The 16,859-nt window shown below is 41.1% G+C and overlaps 1 protein-coding gene across 2 annotated transcripts; it reads right to left on the reverse strand.

Annotated features, from left to right (window-relative positions):
* Positions 1-1,841: 1,841 nt before the first annotated feature.
* LOC109907878 (probable G-protein coupled receptor 173) lies at positions 1,842-15,941 on the reverse strand. 2 transcript variants are annotated; one of them, XM_031794043.1, is made up of 4 exons: positions 14,732-15,941; positions 10,032-10,106; positions 9,379-9,444; positions 1,842-6,438 (listed from the first exon to the last, which is right to left on the reverse strand). In XM_031794043.1, exon 4 carries the CDS (start codon positions 6,193-6,195, stop codon positions 5,032-5,034), a length of 1,164 nt encoding a protein of 387 aa, XP_031649903.1. In that variant the 5' UTR covers positions 6,196-6,438; positions 9,379-9,444; positions 10,032-10,106; positions 14,732-15,941; the 3' UTR covers positions 1,842-5,031. The 2 variants fall into 2 exon arrangements, with proteins under 2 accessions (XP_031649903.1, XP_031649902.1); XM_031794042.1 differs by lacking the exon at positions 10,032-10,106.
* Positions 15,942-16,859: the final 918 nt, after the last annotated feature.

The raw sequence follows: 16,859 nt of genomic DNA on the forward strand, positions 1-16,859 counted from the left end.
AAAGCGCTCGCCCACATGATGCCATACACGCTGTCTGCCATCTGCCCAGTCAGCTGAAACCAGTATTAATCCGTGAAGAGCACACTTCTCCAGCGTGCCAGTGGCCATTAAAGGTGAACATTTTCCCACTGAAGTCTGTTATGAGGCCGAACTGTAATCGGGTCAAGACCCTGGTGAGGACGACGAGCATGCAGATGAGCTTCCCTGAGACGGTTTGTGCAAAAATTATTCAGTTGTGCAAACCCACAGTTTCATCAGCTGTCTGGGTGGCAGGTCTCAGACGATCCCGCAGTTGAAGAAGTCAGAGGTTGAGGTCCTGGGTTGGCGGGGTTACACATGGTCTGCGGTTCTGAGGCTGGTTGGACGTACTGCCAAATTCTCTAAAATGACGGAGGTTGGCTTATGGTAGTCAAATTAACATAAAATTATCTGGCAAGAGCTCAGGTGAACATTCCTGCAGTCACCACGCACCCTCAAAACTTGAGACATTTGTGACCTTGTGTTGTGTGACAAAATTGCACATTTTAGAGTGGCCTTTTATTGTCCCCAGCACAAGGGGCACCTGTGTAATGATCATGCTGTTTAATCAGCTTCTTGATATGCAATACCTGTCAGGTGGATGGATTATCTTGGCAGAGGAGAAATGCTCTCTAACAGGGATGTAAACAAATTTGTGCAAAAAAAATTGAGAGAAATAAGCATTTTGTGCATATGGAACATTTCTGGGATCTTTTATTTCAGCTCATGAAACCTAGGACCAACACTTTACATGTTGCTTTTAATATTTTTGTTCAGTATACATTTGTGAGGAAGCTTTGCAAGTTTGATGCTGAAAGTTAGTATAAAGGAAAGATGGCATCAAAAGTTGAAACTTAATGTGACGGTTCTGCAAGCTGATCATGAGCCTCTTTCCAACCTTTCCACAAGTGGGCTAATCTGGGGCTTTGTAAACTCTTTGCAACTTGGTGACCTTATGAAGATGGATAACGCATGGGAAAGGAAGACCGTATATTTACTGCCTTTAACTGTATTAACTGTACAAGATGGTATCTTGTAACCCTTTGACATCATACTTTTGGGGTGGGGTTATGTCCTCTTTCTGTTGCGTGGGCTAAAAACAATTGTGAGTCCAATAATGGAAACACTTGAGTAAATTAAGGATTCAAAGTGTATTGAAAGCAGGTGCTTCCACACAGGTGTGGTTCCTGAGATAATTATTAAGCAATTAAAAATTCTGGGCAGGCCATTATTTTGGCTATCATGGCGATGCCCTCATTCACAGGGCACGAGTGGTCACTGAATGGTTTGATGAGCATGAAAACAATGTAAACCAAATGCCAAAGCCGTCTCAGTCACCAGATCTCAACCCAATTGAACACTTATGGGAGATTCTGGAGCAGCACCTGCGACAGTGTATTCCACCACCATCAACAAAACACCCAAATTATTGAGTTTGTCACATCCCTCCAATAGAGTTCCAGATACTTGTAGGGTCTATGCCAAGATTCTTTGAAGCTGATTGGCTCGTGGTGGACCAACTCTATAAATACACTTTATGTTGGTGTTACCTTTTTATTTTGTCAGTTACCTGTAGCTGACAATGTTTTATAACCGGAGCCATGTCTCGACGACTGGTTGGCGAATTTGGGTGTCTTATGTTTGCATTCACAGCATAGAATAACTTTGTTACAAGCTCCTAACTTTTAGATAATGTGTTCTTATCTCCTGCACATAAGGAATGTGTTACGTTTAGTCATTGCAATCTGTCAATAGTTTCAAAGGAAATTAATTTTTCATTACAAAAACCAATGACAAAAAATCATAAATGGCCAGAGACGTGCTTAAACAGCTCAGGCAGTTTTTATTTTTTTATATAATACAGAAAATATATGGAAACCACACCCTCTGACTTCCAAGATATATAGGGGCCCAAAGACATTTACATAGGTATCCTTCAAACCTCTGCTATTTTAGATTTGATATTCAACTGCAGATTTTTTGGGGGGGAGCTTTGACATTTTGTGGTTCAGCTTAAAGGGCAAAGTCCAAAAGTATTTCAGTTCTGAGATTCAGGATTTGTTCTACTATTCAGAGACATATAGGACTATCCTTACGAGTCTTGTCTTTTCATAGATTTAATGTATAATAACACTGTGGTTGCACATGTGTCTGAGACAGCTTTTTCTGTCTTTACGTTTCTTTTCATCCATAATGTAGTCTCTCCACATACAGAGTCATAATAACTACAGCCACACTGTAAAATCAGTGAGTTATTAAATAAGACATTCAGATGTCAAATTGGGTTTTGGCTGGCTTTGGGCTTTTGCAAAGTCAAAACACTACAGAAGAGGCAGAAATGAGAAATACGGAAAGTATTAGAATGTTAGTTCTATGACCAACATAACTCAGTGTATTTCAAATTTCAAACCCCAAGCCAGGATCATGTATAAAAGTTATTCCTTTCACTGAGACACATTGGAACTTAATAAGAGTGCAATAATCATAGAAGCTATGTGGATAGAACCATTCGCCCCAAGACACAAGCTCAAACGGACTTCACCCTTCATATTCCCATACATGTATGCAAGAACAGAATCTCCATTGAGATAGAAGGCTCTGTAGTCCAATTTAGAGGAACTGCATGTGTATAAAATGTTATTTGGCTACCTCTTGAGGCTCTGCAGTTGAATGGTTTAAGAAGACACTCGCCTCAGATTTTTTGAATGAACCTCATTGGTTTTAGCACATTCAATTCTCTGTGTCAGGAACAGGCTGAGGATGAAAAAGACTGAATAAGCATTTGCAGGAGTGTCATTTCAAAATGCAAAATTTCTGGCCATTCCTATTTCCCACATGTCCTTTGTTTCCATCCCTCTAGCCTCTAAACATACGCACATTCATACTTGCGTACAGAAACACTCACACACACGTGTTGTAAAAATGCGATGACCAGGAACCCCCTTCTCCCCCCCTCAATTCCAAGTCAGTCCATTGTCCATATAATACACATTAAATAGTACGGAGGTCATAGATAATTTACAAAAGATAGTCTGCCTGAAGCAACTAAAAAAGCACTGTCAGGCATTTCTGCTTATCAAAAAATCACACCCGGTCTCCCTCCTTACCTCCCCAACAAAAGCCAACCCCAAAATCCACACACATTTTTTTAATCCTTGTTTTCACAGATCAATACACAACCCCCCCCCCCCCCCCCACACTGACTGATAAGAAAAGAAACAACAACAAAAAGTCTAAAATAAATCCACAATAATCCAGGAAGGGCTTTTGTTAATTCCATTCATTGTCGATGTTGGATTAAAGTTTCCTCTGTCCTTTACACACAATTGCACACTCCTGTGTTACAATTCGGCAAGCGTTCTTTCTTTATTACCATCCTTGTTAAAGTTTTTGACTGGTGTTTTTTTTTTTAAGGTTGCGAGGGGGAGAGATGTGTCCTCCGAAAATAATTAATTACACAGTTTTGTGTTTCCCCATTCGTTGGAATAATCTCTTTTATGTTTATTACTTTAACACACAGAGGCATACAGCTGTCAACTCTTTCTTGCATTGGTTATAAACAAACCTTTTGTTTTGAGAGAGAGAGCGAAGAGTAAGGCCATAATGCAGATAATAGAAATAACAATTCAGTTATCTGTAGCTTCATTGTTATTGTTAGTTTTTGTTGTTGTTATTGTTTGCAGACAACATTAGAGCATTTTGAAAACTAAAATAAATGTACATTTGTACCCACGAAGGGATAGTATCATGTTCCAGACCTCTGCTTGACATTCACTTAAGATATTACAATCTCTGTGTCCCGGCCTACACTTAGTTAGCATTCTGGTTCAAGTCTAAATCATGTTAAGAAAAAAAAAGGATTTATCAATTCCTCAATTCCTGTGTGCAAAAATATAAATGGGCTGAATTTTCCCCCACCTCTCTACAAAGACCTTCATGTGAAGTGATGAACTTTATCCTATCTGAAGATCTAAACATTCTGGTTTAGGTTTTATGAACATTTTCTATCAACTGTCTTTAAAAAAAAATTCAGATTGAAGAAAAAAAATTCTAAGGTTCAGTCATCTGCAACAATACCACCTACAGCAAAAGGAATTTGGCAAGAGCATGGAGCATTTTCTGTCAATTTATCATAGATTTTTGTGTGGTCTCAAGTTCTCAGTTTGTCACTGATTGGGGCATTGGTCTGTTTAAGTTATCCTCAGAAATCATGTGATTACACATATCAGCTTAACATGCATTTCATAATTCTGTCTGCCTATTAGCACTTCACAATTATTATCTGCTCATTTCTGTTAAACGCTAATGAACACAAGATCAAACTGTTCTCGATGGCAGCTCTTTTAAAATTTTCCCATATCCAATAGTGTACTCATCTGAAGTGTTAGACCAAATTAGAATGTAATAGAAACCCCAAATAAACTCCAAATGAAGCCAACAGTGCCTGAATATGCTATTTGTACAAAACTCATAATTTCTCTGTTTGACTGATTCAAGTGGATGAAGGAAGGAAGCAGTGCTAGAACACTCTCCTATTAGTCATTCACTAGCAAATTGTCAGAGGACCATCTGACATTTTTGGTCTGAGAGAACAGATGAGGGAGTGACTGAGAAATATGACCAGGTTGTCCCCACAACCTACAGAAAAACTGTCACCCTCACTTCAATCTCTTTCACAATAGCAGGCCCAGAATGATCATTCTCTTGGCCTCGCCTGTTTAAAGACTGCCTACCAGTTTCATAGGTTCCACATTAAAATGAAGAATACAAACATGCATCTGAGTTAGACTGTTTGAGTTGTTGGTTTAGTCTCGTATTCTGTCTGTGTGTAGAAGGAATCCCTCTCTTAAATTTGTTTCCTGACCAAGGCCATTTATAAAAAAGGAAAGAATTTTTTTAAAATCAAAGGCCACAACAACTAAAATGGTCCCTCATGCCATCCTAACCACTCACAGACATCCCTGCCACCGCCCCTCCACACCCTCCCCAGGTAACAACCGCCCACCGTCCCCCTCACATGACAAAGTAAGGCTCTCGGGGCAGATGAGGTTTAGTCCTACAGCAGGCTGGCAGGTGGGCCAGGAGCCCCTTCTTCAGGTCCTTGTTGAGGAAGAAGCAGACGATGGGGTTGACCCCTGCCTGGGCAAAGCTCATCCATACGGTGGTGGAGAGGTATCGGTGCGGTATGGTGCAGGCCTTGACAAACACCCGCCAGTAGCAGGCCACTATGTAGGGCGACCAAAGCACCAGGAACAACAGGGTGATCACGTAGAACATCCTGCCAAGCTGCTTCTCTGCCTTGAACTCCTCCATGCCCAGCAGGCGCCGGTTCTGGTTGTGCAAGTTCTGCCGGATGCCCAGCAGGGTGGGTGGCATGGGGCCCCGGCCAAAGCCTGCGATCCAGTTGGCTGCTGCCTGGCCGGTAGCGCCAGGTCCGTGGAAGGTCCAGTTTTGGCTGATGGCTGGCACCATCTGGACAGGCTTCATCTTGCGGTGCTTGTACTCGAAGAGCAGCAGCTTCATGTAGACCACGTGCGTGGCCAAGATCAGCACGGCCAGCATCAGCATAAAGCCCAGTGTGTCGTTTGCCTTAAAGTAGCGGTGCTCGAAGATGCACTGGTCCTCCTCGCGGATGAACTTGTAGGTGCCCACATCAAAGACGGGTGGGAAGGCCATGGCCACTGACAGCGTCCACACCATGCACACCACTGCCACGCACGTCCAGAAGGTCATGCGCTTGGAGTAGAAGCGGTGGTGGGCGATGGCCATGTAACGTGTCACGCTGATGCAAAAGAGCATGAAGGCGGCATGGAAGCAGAAGAGCACGGCCATGAAGGCCACCACCTTGCAGCTGAGCACGCTGTAGGTCCAGGCCGAGCCGTTCTTAATGGACACCAGCACGAAGGGGAAGCAGACAGCCGAGCGGATGGTGTCGGCCAGGCACAGGTCCAACAGGAAGTAGTATGGGGCCTTGTGCAGGGCCCGGTCCCTGAGGACCAGCAGAGACACCACCAGGTTGCCCACCAGGCTGATGCAGATGATCAGACCCAGTAGGACCAGTTTGATGTATGTGGACACGACCGACGATGGGCCCCCGACTGCCATTCCTCCCGTCGTGGCCACCACTGCAGCCATGGGACCACCAAGCCCCTCGCTGCTCTCGTTGCCATTGGCCATCCCTTTGGCTCCCGTGTCAAGCCCTCTTTTCTCCTGAAATCCACCCCTCTTCCTTCTCCCTCTCCTCCTCCACCGCCACCTCCTCCTCCTCCAGCTGCCCTTTCGTTCGTCCTCGTGGTTGCCTCTTCTCTGGAGCTCACATGGAACCAGAGTGCTTCACTCTGCATTGCCCCATTTTGCACTGAGCCCCTCGTTTCCTGTAGCGCTACCCCTCGGTGCCTCTTGTTCTTACAGCGTCAGCTCCTGTAAACAGGAAGTATGAACAATAAGCATTAAGTTTGGATGGGCATCCTGGTCTGACATCACTGGGGGATAATACAGTGTAAGCATTTGCAGGGAATATACCGTATAAGGTTAAATATGAGAGCTGTGACTTCACGTGTGTGACTTGAGGCTTTTCTAATATTACAATACATTGCTTTTATGATTCCAGTTTGTTTTATATCAGAAAGCATTTCCAGGAAGTGGTGGTTATTATATCCAGTGATTACCTAACTGCGCTAGGCCAATATGCAGTTAGGTAAGAGTATGAAATGTGAAAGAAATGTGGACATCCTCCCCAACCATGTAACTACCTGTAATTACAGACAAAGTACACGGTAATAAGAACATATGTTTTTCACATAAAGATGAAAAATTTGTTAAGTCTATCCCATCTGGGTTTATCCCAAAATAAAGTTCCTGTACTAAAGCCCCTATCTTCAAACATAATACAGAATCGATTGTCATAATAGTAGAGATAGACGTTCACGTCTGAAAACACCATCCTCAGTATTACACAAATAATTTGTCCCACGGAATCAATCAATTGTTTTTCCAATGGGCGAAACAGGGCTCACATAGGCATCTGCTGTAGCATGCTGTGGAACATCTTCTCCTTCCCCCTTAGCACCAATCAGATCAGCTGTTTTCTCCACACGCTACATGGCCTGCCAGCAACTAGTCTGTCACGGTAATTACCTCGCTTGTTGCTAGGCTACAACACCTTATATCCTTTTTCTCTGTGTGTGTGTGTGTGTGTGAGAGAGTGTGGGGAGGGATTCTCTGTGAGTATGAGGGTTGGTGTGTGTGAAGCAGATCGGGAAGAAAAAACTAACGGGATTTGCTTGCTGAAGCCTCATAGGTGCAGTCACTTTGGGGACCACTGATGAGGCATTTCCAAAAGAGGTTGCATTGCACAGTGACACATGAGATATACAGTATGTCTGATAGCTCAGTAGTGTGCATGCGTAGGTGTGTGTGCGCGCTTGTATATGAGTGTGAGTGGAGTCAATCTATATTGACCATGCCACCACCCTCATTTGTATTGATGAACGCTTCGAGAGTGATCGGGGGAAATGCACAGGTGATGATTATGGAGTATGAGCCAAAAAGAGAGAAGGGCTCAGGCCCATTGTTTCAGTGCAGGCATACTAATGTATTTCTGTCACAGTAATTACAGCAGCTTGTTGCTAAGCTACAGGACCACTCTGCCTTATGCTGTGCGTGCGTTTGTGTGTGTATAAGACTGTAAGAACTGTTGTGAGGAATGGTGGGGGCATTGGAAAGTTTCAGATATGATCAGCAACAAATAAGACACCCACCAACACAGTCCTTCCAGCAGTGACATACTGACACTAAACTTAGTGTCAGTTTCCCAGACACAGTTTAAGCCTAGTCCAGGAGTAAAAAGTGAATTAAACGGAGATTCTCGAGTGAGCATACTTTTAAGTCAAGGCTTAAACTTTGTCTGGGAAACCGGCCCAAAATGTCTAGAATATTGTGTAGAGAATACTGATGGTTTCATTTTTTCTGAGGCACGCATAAAATATGAGAAGGCCAATGAAAGTAACACATGATAAACTGAGTTGTGTTCAGTTATTAGTGGAGAATATGAATCGGAGCAGAAAGATGTTGTATTAGCTACTCTGTATCCAAAGGTACAATAAGGTTAGAGGTCAGGTATGAATGTGTATAAATAAGCCTGCTGTATGTATTTATTATTATTATATATTTTATTATATACTATATTATATATTATTATATATATATATATGTATGTATGTATGTATGTATGTATGTATGTATGTATGTATGTATGTATGTATGTATGTATGTATGTATGTATGTATGTATGTATGTATGTATGTATGTATGTATGTATGTATGTATGTATGTATACAAAACATACTTACTGTGGTATGCTGACAACCTTTTCAATTGCTCATTGTCAACATCTCAAAGGTCTGTATTTTGTTAGTATGTATACATACATACATACATACATACATACATACATACATACATACATACATACATACATACATACATACATACATACATACATACATACATACATACATACATACATACAACAATTGTGTGTCATGCACAAAGTAGATGTCCTAACCAACTTGCCAAACCTATAGTTTGTTAACAAGAAATTTGGTGGTTGAAAAACAAGTTTTAATGATTCCAACCTAAGTGTATTTAAACTTCCGACTTCAACTGTAGCTATGTTGTGTACATATAAATAGGGGTGAAGTGACAAGGCCTCAGGATAGATAATACACAGTAGTAACAGCAGCAGCGTGCGTGTTCGTTTTTAACTATACTTATGGGCACCAGAAGTTCCCTCATGAATAGTACACTAACAAAAAATTTACCAACTGGGTACATTTGATTGGTCCCCACAAGGTCAAATGCTATTTCTAGCGGGTTTAGCATTAAAAATACACATACATACATACATACATACATACATACATATATATATATACATATATATATATATATGTGTTTATGTAGAGTATGGTGTGTCAAGCGCATAGTTCACTGATGATACCAAAGACAAATTTCCATCCTTGGATGGATAAATACGTTCTAGTCTATATTTTCTTGTGCCTTGTAATACAATGGCAAATGTAGCTTGCCACGTTCAGTGTCTTTTGTCCAATTATGAAATGTGTAAAAAGCTGTTAGTGTGTTACCATCACAATAGTTTTGGCAACATTTGCTTTGACAGAATAACCAGTTAAATACTTGGTAAGTATTTTCAAATGAATATTATGCCCTGAAATTTGGCACCCATAGCTAGTTCTGACAGTATATGATAACACTTTAGAATAACCTTCTTAATAAACATGAATAATTTATACATAGAGTACAATCATTATACACATTTAGAATAATTTCTAAGCATACCTTAGTTATTACGAAGTGCTACCGCAGTTCCTCGTGTCCCAGTGTTCCTTGGTGACCCCAGTCCTCCTTCATTCAAAATAACACCCATGTTATTGCACAGCAACACCGATACAGTTGCGGTCAAATATATTGGCACCCTTGCACTTTTCTTAAATAGTTTCCTATTTCTTCTAAAATAAGTTTAAATAGAAAAAAAGTGTTGTCTCCACACCTTGTTATTAGATTTTCAACATTTCAAAACCAATTGTATTTTTGTAAACCTAAGTTTACCATTTTAATTTTGAAAATACAGACAATGGCAAGGACAGAATGACTGGCACTCCGGACCTAGTACTTGGTTGCACACCCTATGGCCAAGATAACTGCAGACAAACTCTTCTTGTAGGCATCAATGAGCTTTCTGCACCTTTCTACTGGCAATTTGGCCCACTCTTTAGCAGCAAACTGCTCTACTTCAGTATTTGAGGGCTGCCTTCCACTAACTGCTGTTTTCAGATCTCACCATAGGTTTTGGAAGTGATTCAGATCTGGACTATTCGCTGGTCATTCCTGGGTGTTCTTTTGATGTGTGTTTGGGCTCGTTGTCCTACTGGAAGAACACAGCCTTCAATGGAGAACCCGTTTTTGGACACTGTGTTGAACATTGGACTCACCTGATAATCTGCTGATATCATGATGCCTTGCGCACATTCAAGGACCCCAATACCAGAGACAGCAAAGCAACCTCCCTGTAGAAGAACTAGGGAATTATTTAACAAAGGTGCAAGGGTGCCAATATATTTGGCCACAACTATTAATGAATAAGAACTGAAATACCTAGCTAAATGTACATTAAACCAATTTCAATATGGCAAAAACGGGGCCTACATTCTTGTTAATTGCCTTTCATGCACAATCTCTCATATGTAAGGATCTAGTTTTAATTTCTTGCTGTGTTATAATATTTCAGATATTCTTTTAAAATGGGCTCACCAAATCAGTCATGAGAATTACACTCCATGGACTTGTTTTTTTTCTAAACCAAAACAATGTCACAGTTTTGTGTTGCTAGTTAATGAAAGGATACCTGAACTAGGCCTACCCCATTCTTCAAATCAAACATCCATTATACTACTTGTTTGCGTCTCTAAAATGGTGTCTCCAGGCTTTGTTGCGCCTTACCAACAGTAGGCCTTCTTACAGCCTATTCTAATGTTCTATCCACCAAGGTCCATGTCACATGATGTCACATCTAATAGTCCAGAGCCTTATATTTGGATTATAGATTATTTATCTCAATATAATGCTCTGGAACAGACTAATTCATTCAAACATCATAGGACATAGTCCTACAAGGATGGTGGTGCTTGAATGGGAGGCACCAATAGTGTAGGCTACTATAAAAAATTATTCCTCTGTTAATGTACCAACTATTAGACTATAACAAATGTGAGTTTCTGCTATTGACACAGACAAGTGACCCTCAACCACATACAGTTGAAGTCGGAAAAGCTTGGAAAATTCCAAAAAATGGTGTCATGGCTTTAGAAGCTTCTGATAGGCTAATTGACATCATTTGAGTCAATTTGAGGTGTACCTGTGGATGTATTTCAAGGCCTACCTTCAAACTCAGTGCCTCTTTGTTTGACATCATGGGAAAATCAAAAGAAATCAGCCAAGACCTCAGAAAAAAATGTAGACCTCCACAAGTCTAGTTCATCCTTGGGAGGATTTCCAAACGCCTGAAGGTACCACGTTAATCTGTACAAACAATAGTATGCAAGTATAAACAGCATGGGACCACGCAGCCGTCATACCACTCAGGAAGGAGACGCGTTCAGTCTCCTAGAGATGAACGTATGTCGTTGCGAAAAGTGCAAATCAATCCCAGAACAACAGCAAAGGACCTTGTGAAGATGCCGGAGGTAACCGGTACAAAAGTATCTATAACCACAGTAAAATGAGTCCTATATCGACATAACCTGAAGGCCGCTCAGCAAGGAAGAAGCTACTGCTCCAAAACCGCCATAAAAAAGCCAGACTACGGTTTGCAATTGCACATGGGGACAAAGATCGTACTTTTTGGAGAAATGTCCTCTGGTCTGATGAAACAAAAATATTACTTTGGCCATAATGACCATCGTTATGTTTGGAGGAAAAAGAGGGAGGCTTGCAAGCCGATTAACACCATCCCAACTGGGAAGCACGGGGGTGGCAGCATCATGTTGTGGGGGTGCTTTGCTGCAGGAGGGACTGGTGCACTTCACAAAATAGATGAGGAGGGAGGGAAATTATGTGGATATATTGAAGCAATATCTCAAGATATCAGTCAGGAAGTTAAAGCTTGGTCGCAAATGCATCTTCCAAATGGACAATGACCCCAAGCATACTTCAAAAGTTGTGGCAAAATGTCTTAAGGACAACAAAGTCAAGGAATTGGAGTGGCCATCACATAGCCCAAACCTTAATCCAATAGAAAATTTGTGGGCAGAACTGAAAAGGCTTGTGCGAGCAAGGAGGTCTACAAACCTGACTCAGTTACACCAGCTCTGTCAGGAGAAATGGGCCAAAATTCACCCAACTTATTGTGGGAAGCTTGTGGAAGGCTACCTGAAACGTTTGACCCAAGTTAAAAAACGTAAAGGCAATGCTACCAAATACTAATTGAGTGTATGTAAACTTCTGACCCACTGGGAACGTGATGAAAGAAATAAAAGCTGAAATAAATCATTCTCTCTACTATTATTTCACATTCTTAAAATAAAGTTGTGGTCCCAACTGACCTAAGACAGGGAATTTTTGCTCTGATTAAATGTCAGGAATTGTGAAAAACTGAGTTGAGTATACTGAGTATTTAGCTAAGGTGTATGTAAACTTCCGACTTCAACTGTATATAGCTATTGTTGATCTAACTCAATAGAGTGCCTGTTGTAATCTTTAGTATTCCACAAATGTAAATTTGTGAATGCTATTTTGAAGACATACAGTGCCTTCAGAAACTATTCACGCCCCTGGACTTTTTCCGAATTTTGTTGTGTTACAGCCTGAATTTGAAATTGATTAAATTGCGATTTTGTGGCACTGGCCTACATAGAATACCCCATAATGTCAAAGTGGAATTATTTATTTTTTATTTTTTTATTTTTATGTATTACAAATGAAAAACTGAAATGTCTTGAGTCAATAAGTATTCAACCCCTTTGTTATGGCAAGACTAAATAAGTTCAGGAGTAAAAATATGCTTAACAAGTCACATAATAAATTGCATGGACTCACACTGTGTGCAATAATCGTGTTTAACATGATTTTTTGAATGACCACCTTATCTCTGTACCCCACACATACAATTATCTGTATGGTCCTTCAGTCAAGCAGTGAATTTCAAAAACAGATTTAACCACAATGACCAAGGTTTTCTAATGCCTGCAAAGAAGGGCACCTGTTGGTAAATGGCATAGACTTTTAAGCTGATTTGGATCAAAACTGTAACTATGCCACTCCGGAACATTCAATGTCGTCTTGGTAAGCAACGCCAGTGTATATTTGGCCTTGTGGTTTAGGTTATTGTCCCGCTGAAAGGTGAATTTGTTGGTTCAGTCTGCTTTCCAACAGACACCAGGAGACATATTCACCTTCCAGCAGGACAATAACCTCAAACACAAGGCCAAATATACATTGGCGTTGCTTACCAAGTGGCCTAGTTACAGTTTTGACTCAAATCAGCTTAAAAGTATATGGCAAGACTTGATCATGTATGTTTGCTACCTTAATTACATCTACTGATGTACACAACCTACTCCACATTTCCAAAGTGGAAGAAAAATTATGGAATACTTTTCAAATGAATAAAATAAAAACGAAGATGCCTTGATTGCTGAGTCTTCACACCCCAGACGTAATACTTGGTGGAAGCACATTTGGCCGCCATTACAGCTATGAATCTTTGTGAATAAGATTATACCAACTTTGCACACAACTCTTAGGGCAACATACTGTATATCTATCGTTTTTGTCAAAAATTGCTCAAACTGTGTTGTACTACCTTTTAAGATTTCATTGTAAGGCAGCCAAATGTGAAGGCAGTGCAAAGGGTGTGTAGACTTCAGTGACTCTATCTATCTATCTATCTATTTATTGTTGGTCTATCTACTGACGTGATATATCAGGTGCCACCATGCCTGTTGTAAATTATAGTATTTCACAAATGTAACCGTAGTGAATGCTTAAATAGAATACATACTGCACGTCTATGACCATAATTACATCATGTGAAGTGTCAAATGATACCACACCCCTTTCTACAAACAGGTGAGTGGAAAAAGTGTTCAAACGATGGAAAATAGGCCTACAGTAAAACAACGACATTGAGAAGGAAGATTACATCGTCACGTGTATGTCACTTTGATTGCTAAATGAATATACAGGATAGGGATATTTAGGCCGTATCCTAAGAGCTTCATGGGAATACCGAGAAGCGATGGCTCATGAAGGGAGGGGCCTGGAGAAATGGGAGTTGGTTGGTGATAGAGGGCTGAGCCATTGCCAAGAACTGGATAGCAACAGCAATCGAGTACCGCTGCCGTGGTCGCGGTGGGAGGAGGCGACGCGGAATTCACCAACCAAAGGTTCCGGAATCACTCTGACACTGTTCAACACCGACCGAATGCAATTATAAACAACGATTTTAGAATATGAATGAACGCATCCGGGGCTTCGGGGAAAATACTTTATTTACAATCGTGAACAATGGGTAGTGTTGTGCTTGACGCGTCATGTTTGAATCCAAAGAAATGCATAAACAATTGCGTATAGGCCTAGAGCATATCGTAGGCTGTGTCATGAAGTGTTCAACCAGCTCCGATCCTGTCAAAATTCACGAACAGTTGTTGATGTTTATAATAATTCATCAAAGAGGGCTGATGACGGTACCCCAACACCCCAGGCAAATGGATAGATAACCTGTATCGATGCTGTCATAATGGACATTCGCCCAGTGAATAATATACAGCCACCGATGGATATCGGCCTCTTCTACCTCCCTGCCTGTGTCCATAATGCGGTTCCCTGTTATAATTTACCATTGGGCCTATACCACATAAAGGCCACTCAAATCTGCAGTGGTGTGTGTGCCTATAATAACAAGAAGATTAGAAGGGCCTACGTGTAGCCTACAGTTTGTCTGTGGCATGCGTCATGGGGCTGCCTGAATCATAACAGTATAGGCTATGTTGTAGGCACAAAAAGGGGTTTCACAAGGGTTTCAACGAATTAACCAGGTACCTGAGGGAAGAAAACATGGCAATGTGAGGCCTAGGAGTACTTACAAAACCACAGAAACTAAAAAATGGCATAGGAAGGTAAAAGGAAATCTTACCTCATGTATTATACTTGTCCTCGAGACAAAGGCTTACGGTTTTATTCTAGGCCGTTTGGGGAGCTTGTTGCGGTCCACATTATATATATATAAGGATTCAAAATCAAGTAAAGCAACAGTAAATGGCATAGAGGGTTCAACAAAACGAGCGTCAATTCCAAATATAATCCACAATGATAAATGACTGAAAACATAAAGAATAGATTAAATTATTAATACAGGGTATTGTCACCTCCATAGAATCGGCCAGATCTTAATGCAAAAATAATGTCTCTTTTTGCAGACTTCTTAAATAAACACAGGTTTTAAAGAACAAAAAGGATCGTTTCCTCTTTTTTCGTGTGCATGTCATGTCTTCAGGTTTTCCATAAAGCTCTCCCAATGTTTAGCAATAAATTCCCATCACACTGGCAGAATAGAACAAATGAGTAAATTCGAATTGCTGACAATGTTGGCTGTTTTCAAATACTTATATCTCGGTGAATGTCATCAACTGGATCCTGTCACTGGTAAATACATCTAAATTCTGAAAATAACGGTGGTCTTATTAGGCTCCAGCACAAGACACTTTTATTGAGGGTCTACGGATCTTGCTCTGCTTGTTGGATTCTCCATCAAAACCAGAGACGCCTTTTTTCGACCATTCTAGTCTCCAGCGCAAAGAGCTCTCTTTATCTTTTCAGTGATAATACATCCTTTTGCATATCCAACTGAATGTATATGCGGACTCTCCGTTCACAGATCTTATGTGAAAATATGTAGCCTACACTGTGCCTGTAGGCGCTCTATATATTTAAACATGTACCCGCCTTGTTTGGTCTTTAATGAGATTGAAAAAAATCCTTGTTTGCGGTGATAAATCCCCAGATACCATATCTTTCACGGACATGTCAAGTCGTTCGGAATCCAGCCTCAGTCATTGTTTAAATAATGGAAACTAGGAAAATGACCAACATGATAGGGCTGTTAAAGCGATGGTGAAATGGAAACAGCGGCTCTCGTCTATGCGCTGAGCATCGGTTCTCCCTCGGCTCCCTTTGGAATCGGTGAGGCAAGATTCGGGATCTTTCGGCAGAGGATAGGCGCGTTGTGCAGCGTTCTGTAGTAAAAATGAATGTTTGTGATATACACAATCTGTCACTTAACTTCAGACTGAAGCAACAGCTGCCGTTGTAGAAAGCTAAAGGAAATGTCAGGTCCACTGCTATTTCTGTTTGAGAACATCCTCATCGTGATTTAGTTTACATGACTATCTGTTTTGAGGTCATGTTTTTTTACTTGATGAATCATCAACCTCATTATCTGCCCATTATCACCATCGTCATCCTCACCCTCATCCTTATCATCATAATCGTCATCATGTCTACACATACCTCCATAACATTAGAGAAGGTCAGACTGCATCATGGATGCATCAGGCCACATGGCTTCACCAGGTGATGTTGGCATTGACATAAAATGCAGTGATGTAAATCACCTCCCTTGTAAGGCTCTTGGTGCCCAATCATTTAATCCTGCTCTAAATCCCTGGTAAAACGTTGTTTTGTCTCGGCATGACACAAGACTGTGCCGAGTGCCCTCATGCCTGCCTTAACAGCTGTCCAAACCGCTGGAAGCCAAGGGAGCAGATGGCATCTCCTGACAAAGGGAAATGTTCAGGAAAGAGAGCGGGACACAGAGTAACTCTCCCCAAAATTATAACAACAATCCATTGGAGGTTTTGCTTTGTTCTGTGGGAAATATCGGAACTAATATAAAACTGTAGAGTATTAGCTTGTTCATCCAAGGTCAATATCAAAGTAAATGGTGAATATATTAAATAACAATGGACTTCTAGGAACTGGACTTTTCTGTCATTGTCCTCTTCTTGCCATTGTGTGTATGGCAAGTGAGGCATAATGTGCATCCCCAACCGGGAAGCCTGGTCATAGGTTTGATCTTGGCTGGGAGGCAGAGTGAACTACAGCCTGTCCCTTCTGGTCATGATTCCTAGACAGCTGTTTCTATCTGGCTCAAAGGACCATGAAAAAGAGCTGAATATCATATGGATTAGTCCCAGTCTCTGATGTGTATGGACCTGTGAGTCTGCAATAAACAGTGGTTATTACCCCCATTGTTTTCTATGTTA

The sequence above is a fragment of the Oncorhynchus kisutch genome, linkage group LG17 (genome assembly GCF_002021735.2).
Source record: "Oncorhynchus kisutch isolate 150728-3 linkage group LG17, Okis_V2, whole genome shotgun sequence".
Classification (NCBI taxonomy): Eukaryota; Metazoa; Chordata; class Actinopteri; order Salmoniformes; family Salmonidae; genus Oncorhynchus; species Oncorhynchus kisutch.

Coding starts and splice junctions, on each gene's coding strand:
- LOC109907878 (XM_031794042.1), bottom strand. CDS start 6,195: ATGGCCAATGGCAACGAGAGCAGCGAGGGGCTTGGTGGTCCCATGGCT.